Source organism: Silurus aristotelis, assembly GCF_946808225.1.
Source record: "Silurus aristotelis genome assembly, chromosome: 28".
Classification (NCBI taxonomy): Eukaryota; Metazoa; Chordata; class Actinopteri; order Siluriformes; family Siluridae; genus Silurus; species Silurus aristotelis.
The window spans coordinates 8,228,825-8,248,248 of record NC_139601.1 but is presented as its reverse complement, the minus strand read 5'-3'; the positions used below and the strand labels follow the sequence as shown (position 1 = coordinate 8,248,248).

At 39.5% G+C, this 19,424-nt stretch overlaps 2 protein-coding genes across 3 annotated transcripts; both read left to right on the top strand.

The window, feature by feature from the left end:
* Nucleotides 1-1,809: 1,809 nt before the first annotated feature.
* On the top strand, nucleotides 1,810-2,658 carry LOC310722382 (uncharacterized protein). 2 transcript variants are annotated; one of them, XM_083534807.1, is made up of 2 exons: nucleotides 1,810-2,413; nucleotides 2,535-2,658. In XM_083534807.1, the coding sequence occupies exon 1, from the start codon at nucleotides 2,005-2,007 to the stop codon at nucleotides 2,323-2,325; it is 321 nt and encodes a 106-aa protein (XP_083390933.1). In that variant the 5' UTR covers nucleotides 1,810-2,004; the 3' UTR covers nucleotides 2,326-2,413; nucleotides 2,535-2,658. The 2 variants fall into 2 exon arrangements, with proteins under 2 accessions (XP_083390933.1, XP_083390934.1); XM_083534808.1 differs by having other exon boundaries at nucleotides 2,544-2,641.
* Nucleotides 2,659-9,591: 6,933 nt separating this feature from the next.
* On the top strand, nucleotides 9,592-18,765 carry olfml3b (olfactomedin-like 3b). Its single transcript, XM_083534244.1, has 3 exons — nucleotides 9,592-10,151; nucleotides 14,496-14,781; nucleotides 17,819-18,765. Exons 1-3 carry the CDS (start codon nucleotides 10,050-10,052, stop codon nucleotides 18,601-18,603), a joined length of 1,173 nt encoding a protein of 390 aa, XP_083390370.1. The 5' UTR covers nucleotides 9,592-10,049; the 3' UTR covers nucleotides 18,604-18,765.
* The last annotated feature ends 659 nt before the right edge of the window (nucleotides 18,766-19,424 follow it).

Below are 19,424 nucleotides of genomic sequence, written 5' to 3'. Positions count from 1 at the left end.
TTCATGACTATGAAAATTGTAGATTCACACTGAAGGCATCAAAACTATGAATTAACACATGTGGAATTATATATGGAATTATATACATAACAAAAAAGTGTGAAACAACTGAAAAATGTCATATTCTAGGGTCTTCAAAGTAGCCACCTTTTGCTTTAATTACTGCTTTGCACACTCTTGGCATTCTCTTGATGAGCTTAAAGAGGTAGTCACCTGAAATGGTCTTCCAACAGTCTTGAAGGAGTTCCCCGAGAGATGCTTGGCACTTGTTGGCCCTTTTGCCTTCACTCTGCGGTCCAGCTCACCCCTAAACCATCTCGATTGGGTTCAGGTCCGGTGACTGTGGAGGCCAGGTCATCTGGCGCAGCACCCCATCACTCTCCTTCTTGGTCAAATAGCCCTTGATGCCTTCAGTGTGACTCTACAATTTTCATAGTCATGAAAATAAAGAAAACTCTTTGAATGAGAAGGTGTGTCCAAACTTTTGGTCTGTACTATATATATATATATATATATATATATATATATATATATATATATATATATATATATATATATATATATATATATATATATATATATATATATATATTTATATATATATATATATATACAGTGAGGAAAATAAGTATTTGAATACCCTGCTATTTTGCAAGTTCTCCCACTTAGAAATCATGAAGGGGTCTGAAATTGTCATCGTAGGTGCATGTCCACTGTGAGAGACATAATCTAAAAAAAAATCCAGAAATCACAATATATGATGTTTAAACTATTTATTTGTATAACCCAGCCATTAGGGGGGCACAAGCCAGTGTACTCTTAGTGCCGGTCCCAAGCCCGGGTAAATGGGGAGGGTTGCGTTAGGAAGGGCATCCAGCGTAAAACATGTGCCAAATCAAATATGCGGATCACAAATGAGAATTTCATACCGGATCGGTCGAGGCCCGGGTTAACAACGACCGCCACAGGTATCGTTAGCCGACAGGGTACCGGTGGAAATTGGGCTACTGTTGGCCGAAGGAGGAGAAGGAGGAGAAGGAGAGGAGGAAGGCGTCTACAGAGACGGCAGGAAAAGGAGCAGTGTAGGAGAGTACAGGTTCGGGTTGGTACTTTAAATGTTGGTACTATGACGGGTAAAGGGAGAGAGATAGCTGATATGATGGAGAGGAGAAGAGAGGAGAGAGATGTGTTGTGTGTTCAGGAGACCAAGTGGAAAGGGAGTAAGGCCAGGAACATTGGAGGTGGGTTTTAACTGTTTTATCATGGTGTGGATGGAAAGAGAAATGGTGTAGGGGTGATTCTGAAGGAAGCGTACAGTAAGAGTGTAGTGGAGGTGAAGAGAGTTTCTGATAGGGTGATGATCGTGAAGGTGGAAGTTGAAGGGATGATGATAAATGTCATCAGTGCCTATGCTCCACAAGTTGGCTGTGAGATGGAGGAGAAAGAAAGATTCTGGAGTGAATTAGATGAAGTGGTAGATGGTGTACCTAGGAAAGAACGATTGGTGATTGGGGCAGACTTTAATGGGCATGTAGGTGAAGGGAACAGAGGTGATGAGGAGGTGATGGGTAGGTATGGTTTTAAGGAGAGGAATGTGGAAGGGCAGATGGTGGTAGATTTTGCTAAAAGGATGGAAATGGCAGTGGTGAACACGTATTTTAAGAAGAAGGAGGATCATAGGGTGACGTATAAGAGTGGAGGAAGGTGCACACAGGTGGATTATCTTCTGTGTAGGAGATGCAACCTGAAGGAGATTGGAGACTGTAAGGTGTTGGCGGGGGACAGTGTAGCAAAAGATCTCTGCTTATATTCTTAAATGAAAGCTCATGTGATGCAAAATGCTTGCCACAGTCAGCAATATTTGAACACAATGAACACACCTGGCATCATTCATTACACACAACGACTCAAAATTGAAGACACTTGTTGCTAATGCTGTGACCACATGTACAAAAGCAAGTTCAGAGTGCACAGTTTGCTGAAGATTCCAAACAAACACAATGGATGAAGGCAGAGTCAGGGGAAGAGGAATTCGAGTCAGAGGAGGGAGAAGAGCTGGCCATGGAAGAAGAGGAGCAGGCCAACGAGGAAGAGGAGTTCAAATCAGAGGAGGAAGAGGAGCAGGCCAACGAGGAAGAGGAGTTCAAATCAGAGGAGGAAGAGGAGCAGGCCAACGAGGAAGAGGAGTTCAAATCAGAGGAGGAAGAGGAGCAGGCCAACAAGGGAGAGGAGAAGGTCCAGGAGGGAAAGCAAGACAACCTCGCACCATCATTACGGACGAGATGCAAGCAACAGTCATTGACCATGTCATTGTCCATGGCATGACAATGGCTGAAGCAGGACTATGAGTCCGTCCAAACCTGATTAGGTTCACCGTGGCCACCATTATCAGGGCATTCAGACAACACAACAGGTATTGTACTCTATTGCTTTCTTTGTCACAATACAATTTTAAAAGCCTTTGAAAGTAGTCTATTGGTTTCAAATCAGTTGTTACTGTATTGTAAACTGACAACACATGTTTCTTTCTTTAGAGTTGAAAGAATGCCACATAGAGGTGGGAGGGTTGCCATATTTACAGCGGCACAAGAAACCCTCATTGTGGATATGGTTTGTGAGAACAACCTCATCAGACTCCGGGAGATCAGAGACAAAGTCATTGCCGATAATGTCAACTTTGAGAGCATTGATGATGTCAGCTTGGCCACAATTGACCTAGTTCTCCGGCGCCAAAAGATGCGGATAAAACAGGTCTATATGGTTCCCTTTGAGCGCAACTCTGCGCGACACAAAGACCTACGTTACGAGTATGTGCAAGTAAGTATACATACATGTTCACAGTACAGTTAGTGGACATACTGTGTTGCTAAGTGGCCTACATTACTTCTGGACAATACAGTGCTACCTGATTGACTGTTGTTCTGAACACCTGTGCACTTTCACATTTTCACAGAGGATATTACAGTTGGACACGATGGCCAGACCTCATGAGTACATCTTCCTGGATGAGGCTGGCTTCAACCTGCAGAAACGAAGGCAAAGAGGCTGTAACATCATTGGCCAAAGTAATATTACTCTTTGTGCGGTCATGGGTTTGGAGGGCCTTGTCCACCGGCATGCTGTCCTTGGGTCTTACAACACCCAATGTCTCCTCACCTTCCTAGAGGAGCTAAAAGACATCCTCCTGGACCGCCAACAACACCATCCTGTGCCCGCACATCAAATTTATGTGATCATTTGGGACAATGTACGCTTACACAAAACAAACCAAATCAGAGAGTGGTTCACCACCAACAGTAACCACTGCCACCCTACTCCCCTTTCCTGAACCCTATAGAGGAGTTCTTCTCATCATAGAGATGGACGGTTTATGACAGACAACCATACACTATAGAGAACCTCCTAAGGGCAATGGAGCTGGCCTGTGTTGACATCCCAGTGGAGGCCTTCCAAGGATGGATTCGCCATTCCAGGGCGTTTTTCCCGCGGTGCCTGGCAAGAGACAATATAGCCTGCGATGTGGATGAGGTGATGTGGCCCGATGCAGCTCAGCGACATGATGCCTCACAGTGATTGTGGTGTGTGTGTGTGTGTGTGTGTGGTGTGAATAAAGTAAATAAAAAAAACTTCACACCCTGATCATGTTTTCAAGAGTACTGTTGTGTGCAATAGATTCTGTTTTTGCAGTGAGTTGTGTTACAGTAGTGTACATGCAGAATTTACTATAGATTTATACTCTTCATATGAAACTCTCAAATCTAAATGCCTAATCCTCTGCAGAGATCTAAGAACATCCATTACTGTAAAGTTTCAAAAATATGCACTGGCAGTTATGAAACAAAGAACCTTCTCACAAATTGAGCATTGTGTTTTCAATTGTTTTGCTGTAGTGTGTAATGATGTGTATAGTGTTTACATTTTTGAAAGCTTCGAGCTGCTCTTTTGGTGTGAAAGTTTGAGTTTTGAAGTGAGAAGGTGTGGTTGTGTTTATGTAGCTTTAGAAAAGGGTGTTGTGTTTTGACATTGGGGAACATGGAGGAAACGTTTGTGAAATGTGTTTTAGCATTTGAGAAAAACTGTAATTGGTTTTGTTTTGTTCTACTGCCATCTACTGGGCTTTTCCTCTCTTCACGTCGTTTGACGTTCTTTGTGTTTATATATTTAAGAACCATACACAGATTCACGTTGGTGTAAATAGCCACTACTTTTTTTTATTACTTGAGTATACTGTTGTACAAGTTTATTATTTATTTTCTTTAGTATATTTAACAGTCGGTTAGTTTACTTACTTTCAGTCAGGAGAATTTTGCCACAATGTTGTATTTAAACGTCGTTGTAATGTTGACGTTATTTGGATGCAGCATGTTTACCAACACTACTTCAATACTATAAATTTAAAATATTACAAAAATTAATCATCCCACAAAAAGATAACTATTTTATTGCTCTTCTTACTCATCCCGGTTTGATGCATGATCAATCTCACATACAGTTACAGTGCCTGATTGTGATAGATGTCCACTAATACATTATCAGCATGTCAAAAAGACTGAAGCCCTCTTGTGCCCAGGGAATAAAAAGAGAAGCAAAGAAGAAGAAAAATGGACAGAGGTAGTGTGATGTAATGAATGATTATGATCATATAAATAATCTAAATGAAGTTTATGAAAAAATATTTTGTTGGCCTAGTCTAGAAAGACTATTCTTAAGTTTGAAATATGTTAATAATGTCTGGAGTTTCAGTGATCAGAGATTATGTAACATAATTGTGTCTTTTTTTGTCTAACATGATAACACATTTTAATAATATTTTGACACTATAGTTGTTGTAGTATTTTGGGGATTTATGGTATTTTTATTTAAATTATCTAATTTAATAATGTTTGTATATAACCGGGCCTATTAGAATTGCAACATTTTCTGTTACAATGTATGTTTCTTAGTTTAATTTGTGGTGATAAGTTTAGAAAAGGCCATAGTTTAGGAGAACATTGTTGCTATCTACTGGAAATCTAACACTTTTCAAATTTGTTTAGAAGATTAAACAAGCAAGTCAAGTATATTTCTATAGCGCTTTTCACAATGGACATTGTCTCAAAGCAGTTTTACAGAATTTAGGAATTAAATTATCCCTGATAAGAAAAGCCTGGGGCGATTGTGGCAAAGAAAAACTCCCTTAGATGTTATGAGAAAGAAACCTTGAAGAGTGAAAACTAACATGAGCACCAGAAGGTAAGATTGTGAGTAATGTCCTTTCTACAGTCTTATACAGTCAGTTGATGTTATGGAACCAGGAGCTAGTGAGCAATTCATAAAATAATTTAACAATTAAGATCTTCATAGAGCCAACACCAACTCCTCCATACCAGAGTCCTTAAACACATAAAGATGTCCAATGTCCAAACTCTACATAAAGTGGAATCCAAATGTCGTTGGAACGTCTCTAGATGGTTCGAGATGTTTGTGGGGTTGGCATCTACTTAGTTCCATACTATAGTTCCATAATCTTCATGAGGTGGGACACGACTGGAGCTGGCGCAACCTCAGGATGCCTCGGGATGGGTAGAGAAAGAGTAGCAGTGGAGAGAAATTAGCGTAGCTGCTGTTCATAATATTAACAAGCACAAGTTCATAATGTGCATTTGATCAGATGTACTGGAGCACAAGATTATGATGTGTAGGATAAATGAGAAGGGTTGCGTTAGTAAGGGCATCCAGCGTAAAACATGTTCCAAATGAAATATGCGGATCACGAATCAGAATTTCATACCGGATTGGTCGAGGCCCGGGTTACCAATGAACCTACAGGTACTGTACCAGGTGGAAATTGAGCTAATGTCTGGTGAAAGAGGAAGAGGAGAGGAGGAAGATGTCTACAGAGATGGCAGGAAAAGAAGAAGTGTAAGAGAGTGGAGGTTGGGGTTGGTACTTTAAATGTTGGTACTATGACTGGTAGGGAGAGAGGTAGCAGATATGATGGAGAGGAGAAAGGTAGGTATGTTGTGTACCAAGTGGAAAGAAAGTAAGACCAGGAACATTGGAGGTGGGTTTTAACTGTTCTTTAATGCAGTGGAGGTCATTCTGATAGGGTGATGAACGTGAAGCTGGAAGTTGAAGGGGTGATGAAAAATGTCATCAGTGCTTATGCTCCACAAGTGGCCTGTGAGATGGAGGTAAAGGAAAAATTCTGAAGTGAGTTAAATGATGTGGTAGAAGGTGTACCTACGTATGAAAGATTGGTGATTGGGGCAGATTTCAATGGCCATGTAGGTAAAGGGAACAGAGGTCATGGGTTATGGCTTAAAGGTGAGGAATGTGGAAGGGCAAATGGTGGTGGATTTTGCTAAAATGATGGAAATGGCAATGGTGAACACGCATTTTAAGAAGAATGAGGATCATAGAGTGACGTATAAGAGTGGAGGAAGGTGCACACATCTCCTGAAGGAGATTGGAGACTGTAAGGTGTTGGCAGAGGACAGTGTAGCTAGACAGCATTGGATGGTCGTCTGTAGGATGCTTTTGGAGGTGAAGAAGAAGAGGAAGAAAGTGAGGAGTGAGAAAAGAATAAAAAGGTGGAAACTAAAGGAGGAAGGCTCAGGGAAGAGGTCTGACAGGGGACTCATGGTAAAGAGGTGCTGGATGATTGGGCAACTACTGCAGAAGTGATAAGGGAGACAGCTAGAAAGGTACTTGGTGTGACATCTGGAAAGACAAAGAAAGACAAAGAGGCGTGGTGGTGGAATGAGGAAGTGCAGGAAAGCATAAGGAGAAAGATGTTGGCAAAACAGAATTTGAATCGATAGTGTAATGAGAAAAGTAGGCAGGAGTACAAGGAAGGCCACAGGTAAAGAGGGATGTGGCGAAAGCCAAGGAAAAGGCATATGAGGAGCTGTATGAAAGGTTGGACACTAAGGAAGGAGAAAAGGATTTATACCAATTGGCCAGGCAGATGGACCTAGCTGGGAAGGATGTGCTGCAAGTTAGAGCAATAAAGGATGGAGAGAAGGTTGGATGGTGTGGAGATGGTAAAGCAGGAGGTGAATTACTAAGGAGGAGTAAGATGGAGTGCATGCGTGTAAATGAGAGGTGTGCAGGCAGGGTGGAGTTGGGGCAGAAGAGTGTCAGGAGTGATTTGTGATAGAAGGGTATCTGCAAGAGTGAAAGGGAAATTTTATAGGACTGTGGTGAGACCTGAGATGTTGGATGGTTTAGAGACAGTGGCACTGAGTAAAAAACAGGATGTGGAGCTGCAGGTAGCAGAGCTGAAGATGTTGAGGATTTCATTGGGAGTGACGACGATGGACAGAATTTGTTTATTAGAGGGACAGCACATGTAGGACGATTTGGAGACAAGGTGAGGGAGGCAAAATTAAGATGGTTTGGGCATGTGCAAAAGGGACATGGGGTATATTGGTAGGAGAATGCTGAGGATGGAGCCACCAGGAAGGAGGAAAAGAGGAAGGCCAAGGAGTCGGTTTATAGATGTGGTGTGGGAAGACATGCAGGTAGTTGGTTTGAAAGATGCATATGTAGAGGACAGGGTGGTGTGGAGACGGATGATCCGCTGTGGCAAACCCTTTTAGGAGAAGCCTAAAGAAGAAGAAGACGAAGAAGAAGACCCACTTTGGGCAATAAAGGTGTGCGAGTGTATGTGTGTGTGTGTGTGTGTGTATATGTGTGTGTGAGTGATTTACAAATTAATATTTAATAATCTAAAGATGATCTACTTAAATGTTCTACTTATTTCTGCATACATTAACACATCTTTATTCCTTTATTCATTCACTCCTTCGATATGTGGAATTGTCAGGATTTTCCCATTTTAAGAGAAATTCTTGAAGCTGGACATACAACTCTAAAGAATCCACTTCCTGGTTAGAAAAAAAGAACAACCTTATTGTAAGTATTACTGTTTCGCTATCATCAGCTTTTTTATTTAGAAAATGTAGCATCTAATAGTCACGTATACACCTCCATATCTGAACAAAATTCCTCTAAATCCAGGGCCACATGTTGCTGTCAAGGCAAAACTATGGAGTTTCTGTGTGGGTGGAATGAGCTGTGAGGCAAAGGTCACCAGGTCAAATCTTGCTTAGATTAGTGCCCTGATTAAAGGCTATTTCAGGTTTTAATATAGATATTTGGATGTTATACTGACACTGGTCCTTGTTGCAGCATCCACCACATTTTCTCCCTCCTATTCTATTATTAAAAGAAGTTGATGCTATTTTTGTACTTTTTTTTTGTGAGATTTGTTTGGATGGGACTGTTTTCCTATGTGTTAAGCACTCATAATTGGGGAAAGGAGTAAATGATCATGATATGGCATGTAGCAAAGGCAGGTCAAATACATTTATCCTTATTTATCCTTTTTAAGCTAGTTAATAAAATATAATTATCAAAAAAATATTTTAGTAAAGAAAAAATCTATTCAAATAAAGTAACCAGTATGTGTCATTTTTTACTTTGCACCCCTGCCAGAAGGTCTGTGCAGCGATTTACAGTATTGCTGCTGGGGCAGAGATGGATTTTAGTTTAAATGAATTAAAGATGTGTTGTTTGATTGACAGTTCCTGCACTTTACTGCAGCAGGTGACTGTCACATTTCAATAATCACTTACGTGTTCCTTGTCACCATTTATTATAACATGTAATGTAACTCCCACCTTTCAGGGCACTCCTTGTCTCACATTTGCCTCATGTTTTTTGTTCATGCTCCTTTTTGTACCCTTGTTTCCAGGTTCATGTTTTTTTTATTTTTTTATTTTGTGTTTCATTTTATCTTGTTTGTTGTTACATGTGCACTTTATAAAACACCTTTGCTTCCACTTCTTTAGTATTACAACAGCAATGCACTGTATTATTTTTCATTAGCATTTTTTTCCACAACCTTGGCTTTGCAGTTGGCACCTTACTTCCCATTTGAAAAGAACCATTTTTGTATTTGCTGGTTTGGCAGTTTTGGAGAGCACTTCTGAAGTGCTTTTTGGAAAGTAAAAATAATCAATCATAATTAAACACAGCTAAATTTGTGCAGATAACTTTCATGATTTTCAATTTCTATTCAATTCAATTAATTTTTATTTGTATAGCACTTTTAATAATGAACATTGTCTCAAAGCAGCTTTACACAGATAATGTGGTGATAAAAACTAATAAGATGTTCTTTATAAGTGTAAGTTTGTCCCTGATTAAAAAGCCAATGGTGACTGTGGCAAGGAAAAACTCCCAGAGATGGCAAAAGGAAGAAACCTTGAGAGGAACCAGACTTGAGAGGAAACCCATCCTCATTTGGGGTGCACCAAATGTCCTTTTATTGCAGATAAACAATGTTGAGGTGTGCCGTGATGTGATCAGATGCAAACTGTAGTCCTGAGTCAGTATAGCAGACTGCTGACATTAACTACAGTCCAAATCCAAATCCTCAGTGTTCCTGTTCTTACTCCATAATTTCATGGATCCCCAATCGAAGAGAACATGATCCAGAGGCAGGCCAGGACAAAGTGGGCAGATCTGAGGGGGGGAGAGGGGTCACTGGAACCTCGGGAGCATATTTAACTTCACCTAGAGAGAGAGAGAGAGAGAGAGAGAGAGAGAGAGAGAGAGAGAGAGAGAGAGAGAGAGAGAGAGAGAGAGAGAGAGAGAGAGAGAGAGAGAGAGAGAGAAGGGGGGGGGGGATGCAACTGCATTCTGTTGACCTATAGAAACAGTGATTCCGGGTTATTCTATGAAGCTTTCTCTCAGCAGCAAATATAGTTTAACCAGTTTTTCATGGCTTTCAATATGATGAACTACCACACATTAAAAAGCATTTTGAAAATGCAATTTCTACTGTATATGAAGCATTAGCTGTGACAATTACAGAAAAGAGAGCAAAAAAGTAAAGTCTAAAGAAAGGCTATGGCAGTTCCAGATGTTACATGCTCCTCCTATCTGGCTTGTCAAAACATTCCAGTCAAAGTAAGCACTCAGTGTGAAGACTTCCTCCCTCTCTGTGCACTTATATCATAGACACTCACAGGCAGCAGACAAGAACTTTCCGTTGGATCATGAGAGTCCTACAGTTCCTCATTGTTTTACTTGGTGGACTTGCTGCAGCACAGCAACAAGCCTTGATGGACTATTTAGAGAGAAGACTGCTTGCGATTGAGGTAAGCATGAAGTTACCTGTGCTCCCAGCCACACCAGCACATCCAGAACTCTAAGAAGATCGGCTTTAAACAGAATCAACTGCATACTCAATGGCCTTTCCATTTAGAGAGGCACACATGAGTCACTCTGACTACAAACTCTTAAGAATGTTTTGCAGTGAGAATATACATCTGTTTTCACAAACGGTTGCTCCTAGCATTCAATGGACAATCAATTATTTATTTTTCTTTGTTTCAGCCTGATTTCGCTTATACATGGAGTTCCCTTCACACACACACACACACACACACACACACACACATATATATATATATATATATATATATATATATATATATATATATATATATATATATGTGTGTGTGTGTGTGTGTGTGTGTGTGTGTGTGTGTGTGTGTGTGTGTGTATATATATATATATATATATATATATATATATATATATATATATATATATATATATATATATATATACAGTGGGTACGGAAAGTATTCAGACCCCCTTAAATTTTTTACTTTTTGTTATATTGCAGCCATTTGTTAAAATCATTTAAGTTCATTTCTTTTCCTCATGAATGTACACATAGCACCCCATACTGACAGAAAAACACAGAATTGTTGACCTTTTTGCAGATTTATTAAAAAAGAAAAACTGAAATATCACATGGTCCTAAGTATTCAGACCCTTTGCTGTGACACTCATATATTTAACTCAGGTGCTCTCCATTTCTTCTGATCATCCTTGAGATGGTTCTACACCTTCATTTGAGTCCAGAAATGTTTGATTATACTGATTGGACTTGATTAGGAAAGCCACACACCTGTTTATATAAGACCTTACAGATCACAATGCATGTCAGAGCAAATGAGAATCATTAATGTCAAAGGAACTGCCTGAAGAGCTCAGAGACAGAATTGTGGCAAGGCACAGATCTGGCCAAGGTTCCAAAAAAATATTTGCTGCACTTAAGGTTCCTAAGAGCACAGTGGCCTCCATAATCCTCAAATGGAAGACGTTTGGGACGACCAGAACCATTCCTAGAGCTGGCCGTCCGGCCAAACTGAGCTATCGGGGGAGAAGAGCCTTGGTGAGAGAGGTAAAGAGGAACCCAAAGATCACTGTGGCTGAGCTCCAGAGATGCAGTCGGGAGATGGGAGAAAGTTGTAGAAAGTCAACCATCACTGCAGCCCTTCACCAGTGGGGCTTTATAGCAGAGTGGCCCGACGGAAGCCTCTCCTCAGTGCAGGACACATGAAAACCCGCATGGAGTTCTCCAAGATGGTGAGAAATAAGATTCTCTGGTCTGATGAGACCAAGATAGAACTTTTTGGCCTTAATTCTAAGCGGTATGTGTGGAGAAAACCAGGCACTGCTCATCACCTGTCCAGTACAGTCTCAACAATGAAGCATGGTGGTGGCAGCATCATGCTGTGGGGGTGTTTTTCAGCTGTAGGGACAGGACGACTGGTTGCAATCAAGGGAAAGATGAATGCGGCCAAGCACAGGGATATCCTGGACAAAAACCTTCTCCAGAGTGCTTTGGACCTCAGACTGGGCTGAAGGTTTACCTTCCAACAAGACAATGACCCTAAGCACACAGCTAAAATAACGATGGAGTGGCTTCACAACAACTCTGTGACTGTTCTTGAATGGCTCAGCCAGAGCAATGACTTAAACCCAATTGAGCATCTCTGGAGAGACCTAAAAATAGCTGTCCACCAACGTTTACCATCCAACCTGACAGAACTGAAGAGGATCTGCAAGGAGGAATAGCAGAGGATCCCCAAATCCAGGTGTGAAAGACTTGTTGCATCTTTCCAAAAAAGACTCCTGGCTGTATTAGATCAAAAGGGGGCTTCTACTAAATACTGAGCAAAGGGTCTGAATACTTAGGACCATGTGATATTTTAGTTTTTCTTTTTTAATAAATCTGCAACAGTGTCAACAATTCTGTGTTTTTCTGTCAATATAGGGTGCTATGTGTACATTAATTAGGAAAAGAAATGAACTTAAATGATTTTAGCAAATGGCTGCAAAATAAAAAAGAGTGAAAAATTTAAGGGGGTCTGAATACTTTCCGTACCCACTGTATATATGCAGTATACAGTATCTCACAAAAGAAAGTACACCCCTCACATTTCAGCAACCATTTTAGTATATCTCCTTAAAGGACAATACTATAGAAATATGTAAAACATATATATTAGATTAGATCAGCCACTGTGAAGTTTATATAACAGTACAGATTCACTGGCCTCTAAAAATAACTCAACATACAGCCATTATTGTCAAAGTAACTGGTAACAAAGTTGAGTGCACCCTAAGTAATAAAAGCTCTCATTTAACTATGCAAAGCCACATGTCCTATTTAACATATTTCATGTTTTTATCTGCTTGACAGGATTAGAAAAATATTGTATCTTGTATTAGAGCAGTTAAAATTTGGTGCTTTGAATACAATTCTTTTATATGACCACTGGATTTTTAACATGGCACCTCAAGGCAAAGAACTCTCTGAAGATTTAAGAATTACCTTGAACACCCTGAAACTGAGCTACAGTAAAGTGACCAGTGTCATACAGAGCTTTTCCAAGATAGATTCCACTCGGAACAGGCCTTGCAAGGGTCGATCGAAGAAGTTAAGTCCTTGTGCTGTGCGTCAGGTGTAGAAGCTGGCTTCAAAAAACAGACACATGAGTGCTGCAGCATTGCCTTAGAGGTTGCAGAAGCGGAAGGTCCACTTGTCAGTGCTCAGACCATATGCCACACACTGCAACAAGTCAGTTTGCATAGCCATCATCCAAGAAGGAAGCATCTTTTGAAGATGACTCCCAAAAAGGCCCTCAAACAGTGCTGTAGAAAACCTGTCCGAAAAAAAAATTAATTACTGGAACCATGTCCTGTGGTCTGATGAGACTAAAATAAACTTGTTTGGCTCAGATGGTGTCCGGCATTAGTGGTGATGCCCTGGTGAGGAGTATCAAGAAAATTGTGTTTTGCCTACAGTCAAGAATGGTGGTGGTAGCTTCATGGTCTGGGGCTCCATGAGTGCTGCGGGTTCTGGGGGGCTGCGGTTTATTAAAGGAAAACATGGATTCCAACATGTACTGTGACATTCTGAAGCAAAAAATGACACCCTTCCTTCAAAATCTAAACAGTTTTCCAACATAATAACGACCCCAAACACATCGCCAAGGTGACAACTGCTATGCTGAGGAAGCTGAAGGTGATGGAGTGGCCAAGTATGTCTTCAGTGCTTAACCCTATTGAGCACCTGTGGAGCATCCTTAAGTGGAAGGTTTAACAGCGCTACAATATATGTCTAACATCCAGCAGTTCTGCGATGTCATGAAGAGGATCCCAGCAACAACCTGTGCAGCTCTGGTGAATTCCATGCCCAGGGGGATTAAAGCAGTGCTAGATAACAATGGTGCTCACACAAACTATTTACACTTTGGACACAGTTTTGGCATGTTTACTTAGGGTATACTCACTTTTGTTGCCAGCTATTTTGACAATAATATCTGTATGTTGAGTTATTTTCGGAGGACAGTAAATCTATACTGCTATACACATTGCTGCATATTGACTACTCTAAAATATATCCAAGATCTATTTCTATAGTATTGAGCCTTGAGAAGAAATACTACAATGCTGTGTACTCACTTTTGTTAGATACTGTATGTAAAAGTGAAATTTCATATTCTGATTTCTCTCTTGATCTTCCATAAGTCTAACCTTTTTCTACCTGTATAGCCTTTTCCCTAGAATTATCCAAAAAAGGAAAAAGTATACGTGTCCCTTTTATACTACCTCTGCATTTATGTCTCTTCATAAAGTTTTTTTCAGTGAATCACAGATTAAATAAATAACTTGTTTAGCAAAAGGATGTGACAGTATTATTTGGTAATCATGACTTTTGAGCTAGTAAGGCATATCGAGAACAGAATATAAATTTGCGAATGTTTAACATAATGCACAAAATTAATAACAAAAATGCGATCCACATCAAGTCCACATTCTTTTATACTTTATATACAGTACTATACAAGAAATAATTACTCTTTCACCCAAATGAGGATGGGTTCCCCTTTTGAGTCTGGTTCCTCTCAAGGTTTCTTTCTTATAACATCTAAGGGGGTTTTCCTTGCCACAGTCGCCATGGCTTGCTCATCAGGGATAAATGCACACCATTCATTCATTTAACTCTTAAAATTCTGTAAAGCTGCTTTGAGACAATGTCTGTTGTGAAAAGTAGTATAGAAATAAACTTGACTTGACTTGACTCTTAGCATTTGAATGTCTGTGTGACTTCTTAACTTTTTTTTTTTTTTAAATGCTAGGATCGAATCTCCTTGTGGCATGAGCAGACAAGCCGCTACACTGCAGAGCTACGGGAGCTCAAGCAGCAGATTGTAGCTCAGCTTGAGAGCCTGGACAAGAACAAGGAGGCACTAAGGAGTGAGCTTGATGCAGTGGGGGTCCGTGTTGATCGAGTGGAACGTGAGATGGATTATCTTGAGACACAGAATGGAGCACAGCCCTGCGTGGATGTGGATGACAAGTTGGTAGAGCAGCAGGTGACTGTGGCCAAGGAGAAGAACAAGTCAAAATATGCCAAGCTGTCAGGTATGGCTCCACATTCCATGTAAACTGTGATTTTAATTACAGTTGCGCATCCTGCTGAAACAGTAGAGGTAGACTTTTTAAGATATTTGATGTAGGGGTGGATGATGGACTTTAAATGAAAATATTTTTTGTGTGCATCCGATTTAAATTTGATTCAGTGCAATATGATGCAATGGAAAAAAAAACATGATGCTATGGAATTCAATATGGTACAGATTGTTTGCTTTTATTTCTTTGGTTCAGAAAAACAGCAAATCATAAATTTACTTAAATGCCTTCTGACTTCTAACACACAGCCCTTTCACATAACTTTGTGGAGCCTATGTAGAGCAAAAAAAGTAAACCGATTAAATAAAACCAGATGTCCTTTTCCTGTTCTGTCTCCAGGAAAATACAACGCTACCTCTGCCATGTTAATCTATATACTATGGACTCAGGACACGTCTCGGTCTCTGTAGTGTTTGATATACTTATATTTAGTGAAGAGAAATCAATCTAAATAAAAAAATATTGGTTACAAATTATTGGTTACACTTTTTTAAATTGATGCATCACATGGTTAACTTTTCTGCCGATGCACAGATGTGAACCAGTAAATTTTACCATCCCTAATATATGTATATATATATTTAGATGACAGCAACAGACACCACTATTGATTAATTCTTGAATAGTATAACCGTGGCAAAGGGTCTAACTAAAAAGGAATCGTCAAAAAATTTTAAGGAAAAGAACATTTCAACTCAATCAAGATATTTTTGCCTCATCTTCATAGGCTTAAAATTAATAGAATAAAAGGTGTTAATTCATTCAAATTACTTTCTCATTCCAATTTATAATTCTTTGTGTAGGGCAAACTGCACCACAGGTAGATAGTTCTTGCTTACGTGCATAGAACATTAAAGCAGCTGTTGATAGTAGCTTAATTATAAAACTGTAAAAACTGACTCTTGTCAGTGTTCAAACAGAAAACAGTTATTTAAATTTATATTTATAAAAGTAATCTTTGTAACATTTTAGGAGAAACTGTATAAGAGGGCAGACCAAATATGACCAAAATATTTATAGGGTGGGATTTTGTAAATATACAGGATGTGAAGCTTTCAAGACCAATTCCATCTTGGCATTTCTAAAAAAAAAGCATGTCAATTTAATTTGCCTATTCATTTAAGACTGTGAGGATAAGAATTTGCCATATGCCTGTGCGCAGGTAGATAGATTGATCTACTAGAAACACTAGTAGCACTGTAGTAGCACAGTGCATTTATACACAGCATTTAAACAGCAAATAAATAATTTGCTATGTTGTATGGTTTAGAGACAGTGGCATTGACTAAAAGACATGAGGCAGAGCTGTAGGTAGCAGAGCTGAATATGCTGAGATTCTTTTTATTGAGAGTGATGAGGATGGACAGGATTAGAAACAAGTTTATTAGAGGGACTAAACATGTAGGAAGTTTAACCCCTAATGGGAGCAACCGAGAGAAGAGGAAGAAAAAGAAGAAGAAGAAGAAGAAGAAGAAGAAGAAGAAGAAGAAGAAGAAGAAGAAAAAGAAGACTGGATAGTTATAGAGTAAATTGCATGTACTTCATGGTAAATTACATTGTTGAAACTGAAAAACATTTACCATTTCATTTTTACCTTAATTTTTCATTTTTACTACTTTTACCTTTTTTCTTGTAGACTTATGGGACAGCTATATTATTTTGTAAAAGTTTTCAAATTAACAAATAAAATACCAAAGCTCATTCACTATAACCCTATTACAGTTCAGAATTCTATATCAGGTATTTGTTCAAAAATGAAGTTATTCTCTTAAATTTGTTTGCATTTGATTATTAATATACTTGGTATACTGTTTTCAATTAGGCTACTTGGGAGTTTAAACTGGTCATTCATAGACTGTTTTGGTGCCAGATGCCACAGCACACAGCTGTTTTAATATTTTTGTTTCATACACACAGTACACACCAATTAGCCATAATTTTAGCCACCTGACCTTTTGAGACAAGGTCTGACCTTTTGAGACAAAGACAGCACCTCTCAAAGTGTGATGTAGTATCTGCCACTAAAACAATAACAGGAGATCCTTTAAGTCTTGTAAGCTCTAAGCTGCTCCATGGATCAGACTTCCTTTTTTAGCACATGGATACCAAGGCAACTCTATGTCATGTTCCTCAAAACATTCCTGAATGATTTTGCAATGTCAGAGTGCATTATCCTGTCTAAATAGGCCACTATCATTAGGGAATTCCCCTTCCCTGAAGATCTGGGAACATTTATCTCTACAACATTTATAGGTAGGTTTTAGGTGTCAAAGTAATACCCACAAGAAGAAAGCCAGGACTCAATCTTTTCTAGTAGAGCACTGGCCAGAGCATCACACTACCTCTGCAGGCTAGCCTTATTCTCATAATTCATCTTAGTGCCATCTCTTCCCCAGGTAAGTAACAGACAAGCATCCATTCATCCACAAGATGGTTATAGAAAATGTGTTACATAAGACCAGGCTACCTTTTTTCACTGTCCATGGTCCACTTTTGATGCTTGTTTGGCTATTCTTGACACTTTTGTTTAGAGACACTAGTCAGCATGGGCACTCTGACTGATTTGTACCATAGCTAGCATTAAATTGATTGGCAATTTGCATTACAATAGCCTACAGTGGGATCAGTTAGTCCTCACCATCCATACGTATTAGTTAGCCTGTCACCGGTCCTCCAGGACTAACCAATGCCTAATGAAACACCCATGAAACCATGTTCCAGTTGCCTAACTATTACATTTTGGCCCTTGTCAGTGTCGCTCAGATTCTTTTATATGTTTTTTATATGTTGTGTTACATTATATGTTTGTGTTTGTGTGTGTGTGTTTGTGTGTGTGTGTGTGTGTGTGTGTGTGTGTGTGTGTGTATGTGTGTGTGTTTGTGTGTCCAAAATAAATGTCACAACCTGTTCTGTTTTCTTTGTTTTTCTTTTTTTCTTTTATAAATTAACTGACCGATAATCCATTATGTCATATTTATTTTTTTCAAAGACTGCAGTGACATGGTCTCAAGTATTAAAGGCATGAAGATTCTCAAACGTGTCAGTGGCACTAAAGGCATGTGGACTAAAGACATGGGTGTCTCCACTGGGAAGGTCTACCTCTTCAATGGAACAGTAGAGGACACACTCTATGAGTTTAGTTCTGTACGTGACTTCACCTCTTCTCTAGGCATTGCAGCAGGCAAAGCTGTCCAACTTCCCTCAAAATGGCAAGGTATGGGTCATGCTGTGTACAACAACCATCTGTATTATGTAAAAGTCAGTGAGGAGGTACGGCTGGTAAAGTTCGACCTACAGAAAGGTTCTGTGGTGGACAGTGCTGTATTTCCAGCCAATGACCAGCTCCCAGTCTACAGTCTCAATACTGAGACATACATTGACTTGGCTATAGATGAAGAAGGTTTGTGGGCCATTTATGCTACAAAGAATAATGAGAAACATGTCTCATTAGCCAAGATGGACCCTAAAACTCTGACCATTGAACAGATGTGGGATACGCCTTGTGCAAGAGAGAATGCAGAGGCAGCTTTTGTGGTGTGTGGCACAGTCTATGTAGTCTACAACTCCAAGCTTCCCGGCCGCTCCCGTATCCAATGTGTTTTTGATGTGAGTGATATGGTAACCAATGATGATGCTCCTACAGTGTATTTTCCAAAGCGTTATGGCACTCATTCAAGCTTCAAATACAGTCCCATGGAGCAGCTAATCTATGCTTGGGATGACGGCTATCAAATTCTTTACAAGTTACAAATGAAGAAAAAACTAGAAGTGTAGATGGTATTGAAATTGCTTGCAACGAACATAAACCAAATCTGTTTAGACTGCTAAATCCTGGTTTGATGTGCATTTATGTTTGATAATTTGCTAAGGTTTTAGAATCAACCTTAATCATATACCTAATCATTTATTTTCTGCAATAAAGTAAATACAACAATAGCACATTTCCATTTCCATTACTATTCTTATATGGTTTGCTATGGTGAAAGCAAAGCATTAAAAGTATTAATGTTAAAGACAAAGTATATGTTTTTTAATAAAGCCATAGTGCTGTTCCACCTACAGTATTGGCTAAAAAAGGCTTCAAAAATAAAATTTCTATACAATAATTTGTAAATGTATATTAAAGGAATTTGGCAGACACCCTTATTCAGAGTTTATACAACTTAGTTTATACATTCATACAACTGAGCAGTTGCAGGTTAAGGGCCTTGATAAAACTTCCAATGTACTAATGTATTAATTCAAATGTTTATTTCTGAAATCATTTGTTATATTACCTTTATCATTTTTTTTTAGCTGTTTATCATTGTAAAGGACTGAACATTAAATTAAAGAAATAGAAAATCATTGTTATTCTTTCACGGGTTCGAGCCCCGGTATCGCCAGGCTGCCACTCTTGGGCCCTTGAGCAAGGCCCTTAACCCTCTATGCTCCGGGGGTCCCTTACGGGGGAAATATCAAGGTCCGTGACGTCGGAGTGACGTGGGGCCGCCTTCCTGTGGGCTCACCACCTGCAGGAGGGACCGTAAGGGAAGGTGCTGTGAGGATTGGGCAGCAGTCGAAGGCGGGGTATGCCTGCTTAGACTTCTGCCCCC

Excerpts from the sequence above, each read along its gene's own strand:
- olfml3b (XM_083534244.1), top strand. The coding sequence starts at position 10,050 with ATGAGAGTCCTACAGTTCCTCATTGTTTTACTTGGTGGACTTGCTGCA. Across the intron at positions 10,152-14,495 it reads GAAGACTGCTTGCGATTGAG|GATCGAATCTCCTTGTGGCA; the intron begins GTAAGCATGAAG and ends TTTAAATGCTAG. Across the intron at positions 14,782-17,818 it reads AAAATATGCCAAGCTGTCAG|ACTGCAGTGACATGGTCTCA; the intron begins GTATGGCTCCAC and ends TTTTTTTCAAAG.
- LOC310722382 (XM_083534807.1), top strand. The coding sequence starts at position 2,005 with ATGAAGGCAGAGTCAGGGGAAGAGGAATTCGAGTCAGAGGAGGGAGAA.